The 6,000-nt window shown below is 27.1% G+C and overlaps 1 protein-coding gene across 1 annotated transcript; it reads left to right on the plus strand.

Moving 5' to 3' along the window:
- Nucleotides 1-1,348: 1,348 nt before the first annotated feature.
- LOC139088986 (carboxypeptidase N subunit 2-like) lies at nt 1,349-2,848 on the plus strand. Its single transcript, XM_070638365.1, has 2 exons — nt 1,349-1,554; nt 1,686-2,848. Exons 1-2 carry the CDS (start codon nt 1,511-1,513, stop codon nt 2,698-2,700), a joined length of 1,059 nt encoding a protein of 352 aa, XP_070494466.1. The 5' UTR covers nt 1,349-1,510; the 3' UTR covers nt 2,701-2,848.
- The last annotated feature ends 3,152 nt before the right edge of the window (nt 2,849-6,000 follow it).

Below are 6,000 nucleotides of genomic sequence, written 5' to 3' on the forward strand. Positions count from 1 at the left end.
CACAAAATTAATTTTTTTGGTTTGCAATGTGATTCGCTAATTTTAAAAATGATTACCGCAAAATCTAATTCATTGTAGACTCTTCCTTATTTCAATATTCAATCATTGAGTAGCTTCTAATGTTAAGAATCATGGTCGACGTAATCCCTGAGTTTTATTCACATGAAATTATCGCTTGCATATTATTTTTTTCGCATGATAGTTCTTAAGCGATAAATAAAACTCATAAGGTATAAGAATCAGAATAGGGATAGGAACAGATAAAGAAGAGAAAATAAGTTGCAGACAGTCAAATGACCATATTCGGCATTAGGTAATCGTACTCTACTATCCAATTCCATTATAAATTAAAATTAAAGCTTCATATACATAATATGTACATAAAATAATATTTCTTTTTTACTGTTTAACTTTGTTATTATTATTTTATTTTTTTCGTTTGCAGTTTGAACCATAAAGGCTCGCGTAATGAAAGCAATATATCTCTGTACTATAAATAACTTTATGTTTCTATACTATTTATTTTTCTTCAAAAAGTAAGGCTGATGTGAAAAAACACGTTTATGCAATTGAATATATAAAAACTGATCATATACCAAGTTGTGGCGCGAGAAAGCAATCCGGCATGTGAAAAAATCAAATAGGCAACAACCGAATTAGAGACAGAAGAGAAAAGTTGTTGTTCTAAAATTGTAGAAATATAAATATAGAAAATAAAATTGCAATTGCACCATTGAAATACTTTTGAATCCAGTCTCATATCCACATCTCGCTATTAAAGGCAATGTAAGGCATTTAAACGATCATTTAACGGTTTTGTGGACTATATCTCATTTTATACAATATTATGTGCTTGTGCTTATGTCTGATAATGTTTTTATAAGTGCCTTTCTAATGAACTTTTTTGTTTGCAGCATAATTTCCTATTTCTCGCAAATATTGAGCAGCTGAAATTGTGAGATTTATTTATTGACCATTAACTTCCTTCAATTTTAAATTTTCTTAAATTAGTTGCCAATTTTCTTCGTTTCCTTATTTGAAAATTTTAATGTAAATCGCTTAAGAAAGACACATTTGGATGATTGGAAGTGAAAGTAAGAAACTTTTACTTCTCGCTCGTTCTTGCTTGTCCAGGTCAAGAATATTCTCACATCACTTAGTTTCAATTTATTCTCTCATCCTCTCGCAAAACTTATTAATATTCGCTCATATTCTTGTTTGTTTATTTACATTTTAAAAATACAGAAACTTACTGTTATTATCAATATTCTGAAATTGGGATTCCCGAGAATTCTCTCGCATTTTAAAAAATAACTCAATTGATTTCTTCATCTCAGCTTCATTTGTGTTTTCGGTGCTGAATCAGAAAGAGTTTAATTATTTGTAATACAAAGTGCCTATCAATTGTCATATAATTAAGAGACGCATACGGATATAATTAATTATTTGCAAATTTAAAGAAAAATCAATTAGTTAATTAAACAAAATTGAGTGTGAATCATCAACAAACATGAATTACAAGAGGAATAATATTGTTACGGCTGTCGCGTTGAGGTAAGAAAATAATAGAAAAAGATATCAAAATAATGACCTTTATGTCTCTCATTTCCAAGTATTTTATTTTAAATCATTATGTCGATGCATTTACATTTTTTAATATTATTTCTTTTACGTTATTTTTTTAGATTTCCTTTGTTGCTCTTACTAATCATCCAATGTACCATTAAAGGCAACCAATGTGAGAGGATTGAAGTTAGTTTAAATGATTGTCAAAAATTGGAAGTTTATTATCAATGCAAGGTTAAAAATTTAAGTATAATTGATAAGCACATTGAAGTGAATTTTAAGACTGTGGAAAAATCACCGAATGATATTCGAATTGAGTCATCAAACATGTCATTTATACCAAAACAATTTTTTGAAAACTTTAAAGATGTAAAGGAATTTGTGGCCATAAACTGCTCTATTAAAAATATCTATTATGACACATTTATAGGAGCATTTAAACTCCATTACCTTGTGCTATCGCACAACAAAATAGAAATTATTCCAGATTATGCCTTTCGGAATATTTCGGATTTACAATCATTGAAACTCGATAACAATGAAATTGAGATTCTCACAACAAATGTGTTTCGAGGTTTAGACATGTTGAGAACATTAAAATTGTCTTTCAACAAAATTATGCATTTACCACTTTACATCTTTAACGAGTTAGAAAGTTTAGAAATATTGGAACTTGATAATAATCGAATTAGAATAATTTCTCAAGAACAATTTGTGTCTAATTTAATGTTAACACAACTTGATCTCCACAATAATGAGATAAGAATTATAGACAATGGAACATTTAATGCACTCACAAACTTACAACATTTAAATCTTGATAATAATTCATGCGTGAGTGCATCTACTCATGGTATTAAAAATATTACAAAAATGTTAGAATGTTGTATGACATCTCCAGAGGAAATGAAATCTTGTTTGAAATCAAGGAATGAACTCGAGAGGAAAGCAAATGGAAATGATGGATATGTTAACATTTTATTGATGATCATTTTGACCCTTTCTATATTTGGAAATATTTTGCTGTTCTTATACTGCTTTGTTAATCGTCGATTGATGGATAGATTTAGAGGTAGAGAAGATGTTATTGAACTTGTGAATAATATGAGAGAAAGTTCTTATCAAGGATTTTAATCTGATTACATTCATTCATTTTACGGTTTCCAAAAGTTGTCATAATTCGATACTCATTGATTATTAAAATATAGTTTTTTGTTGAAATATTAATTTAAAAAATTTACATAAATAAATGATTGATTAGAAGTTATAAAATATTAATGTATGACCAAATAAGTAAAAGATTACAATTATTACAAGAACCTTAAAATATTTATTTTCTTTGATTAAGATTGATTTAATTAGATTGGAAATTATTTTTATGCATGTGGGAAACTTTGCGATTTAGAAAAAATAATGTCATATACCAATATAAATAAGCAACAAAAGTTAATCGAAGAAAAAAAAATTAATTTTAAAAATTACCTTAAATCCCAAATAATATTTTTATTTTATTCATCATAAATTCAAGAAATTATTACAAAATGCAGAATAATAGAAATGTTTACAAATCATAATTTGTTGTAACGGTTACGAAAAATTTGAATCCAACAAGAGAAGAAACTATGCGGAAAATAATTCAAACCAAACAAAACGTGGTTAACGATCATCATCTCAATTTATCATTTCTGAATAATCCAATACTGTATGTGCTTAGAATCTAGATTGCTTTAAATTGAATACTTACTTAATATTGATTTAAAATCTATGATTGATTTATAAAATTTACATAACAACAGGAATTATCTTTAAATATTTTGTAAAATTAAATTAAAATTAACTCAAATGTGAAATTTTAGAAATTAAAAAGTTGAATTAAATTTTTATACATTCTGTCTTTTCAAAAATTTGAATTTAAAAATCTTAATATACAATAAGATAATTTGTTCTCTATTATTTTTAAGTAAATGAAGATTCAAATAAAAACAAAAGTGATTATTCAATAAAATTCTCAATTTTTCATGTCTCCAAATTATTTATTAAGATGATAATTTACAATTTTTAAAATTAATAAATAATATTTTCTGTCACTGCATGAATAAAATTATTTTAAAGTGTTCGTCCACATGTCGAACATTTCAAAACAGTTATCAATATGTATTCAGGTGGATTAAAAAATTGTTATTGTTAAACAATCTAACAAAATTTTAAATAATATCTACTTCATCTATACATCGGATTAAACTTTAAATCTAATCCTAGCACATTCTCCGAAAAAAGAATAAACATTAAGTTCCTTACTATGAGAGAGCGGCATTTTCATGCACATCATAATGTACAGCACGAATCACATTGAAAATCAAAGAGAGAATTTTTTATTATAAAACGCCGGAGAAAGAGAGAAAACGTGGTAGTCGCTTATGAGATGTTGTGCAGTTTACAACTCGGTATCTAAATAGATAACAGTGTGATAAATACAGTAAAAAAAATCAAATCAAAAAAGTATACTGTCAAAAAATAATAATAATAAAATTCAAGTAAATATCTTTAAGTTGCTATTTATTCATTGTCATCATCAGCATTTTTCTTATTCGATTGTAAATGGCTTTAAACTTCAAATAATAAAATAAACATTGCTGCAATCACAAATATAAGATTTTATACGATAGTAAAAAATAATAATATATAAAAGTGGTAACACGTGAAAATTCATAAAAACTTTAAAGTGTGTTTACAGTCTGAGAATCAAATAAAAGAAATCATAAAGGTTGACAATTAAAGTGAGTCTGTCAAGTGAGCAAGAAGACAATAAAACGACAAAATTTTGTATGGAGAGAATAAGACAAAAATTCTGACGATTACGTTTTAAGCACAAAACATATTAGCATAATAAAACTATTTCCTTTCAATGCAATAAAAGAAAGAAGAAGAACGAGAAGAAGGAAAATTTACATGACAGCGCAGACATAAAGTGTCAAACAAATCTTTCTCAGCATTGCAATATTTTTTTATGTTTGACAAAAGCATCAGACACGAAAAGTAAAAAAGAAAATATTCATTCATCTTGATTTTGATCAATTTGCACTCTCTCACATTAGAGTCGATGTGCTGAATGTATTAAGGGAAAAAATACTTAAAAAAGTAAAGAGCACATACAATAAAATAGACAATAACAATAATAATATTTTGAAAGTATAAGATGAAGCAAAAATAAGGAGAATCCTTGATATAAACGACACTAAATATCATACACATCCGTCAAGTGTGTGCGTAAAAATTCCAAAGTTGTATTTTATGTGAAATCATTATTTTTCTGCTGAGCAATTTTTCCTCCAGCTTTTCGTCAAAATAAATTTTTCCTTTCTTTCTCACATCGTCGTCTTTTCTCATCGTTCAGTATCAGCTACTGCTTTTTTCTCTTAAAACATTTTTTTTTCCTTTCCCTTTTTCATCATAAAAACTTTACTGAGAGTAGAAGAAAAACTATACAAAACAATACGTTGAATAAGGGAGAATAGAAAGAAACAGAGAGAATAAAGTTTTTCCACAAACAAAATTTTTCTCTTCTCAGCACTCGTGTGTGCTGTATAGAGTGTAAGAAAAATTTCTGTGCATTGCATTGATGTTTTTGTAAACCAAAAAATAAAAGTCCTGCACATACGAAAATTATTTGTATTATTTTTTTAACTCCAAAAGTAGTTGACGTTAAATCACTTGACAGTGTGACAGTGCTTCTCATTTTTGTCTCGAACGCGCGCGGAATTCCACTTAACAATAAATAAATAAATGTGTGCATTTAGAAGTTTTGTTGTTTTTGTTGCCATATTTGTAGTATACGATAGTGTGTGATTCGCTAATCATAAAAAATTCTCTTTTATTCCTGTACGCTCATCAATCATCATTAACGTATGGTGTGTCAAAAAAAGTGAGTATAAATAGCATTTTTATTTATCACCTCTTCTCTTTTATTCTTTTTGGTGTTGTTGTTATCATCATGTTTATTTGTTTATATTACGTGTTTTTTATGCAGTAGCAATTGAGCAGTAAAAAAGTCATAAAATCAGTCGTTGACTGAATCATTCGAGTAGAGAGATGAGTAAAGCGAAAAATGCTCTTGTAGTGCGTTGCGTTTTATGAATGAAAAAATAAAAATATCAAGAAAGAAAAGAAAAAAATAATAAAAATCGTCTGGCATTTTTTTTTCTTTCTTTTTTTCAATGTGAGCGAGAAATTTTCTCTGCTTTTTTATGGCTCCATGACGATTTTTCATTTATTTCCACTAGCGTGCTCTTGAGATTTATGAGATGTTCATTTTCAAATGGATTTTGATGGGGTCAAATATTGAGATTGAACCACTAATTCCATATGTTTATCGCTCCATATTTTTTTCGTGATAACAAGTTTTTAAGAATTTTTATTTTACTTTAAAAAAATCAA

This window comes from Chironomus tepperi, unplaced genomic scaffold (genome assembly GCF_022539635.2).
Source record: "Chironomus tepperi strain 1889 unplaced genomic scaffold, CSIRO-AGI_Ctep_v1 contig_172, whole genome shotgun sequence".
NCBI lineage: Eukaryota > Metazoa > Arthropoda > Insecta > Diptera > Chironomidae > Chironomus > Chironomus tepperi.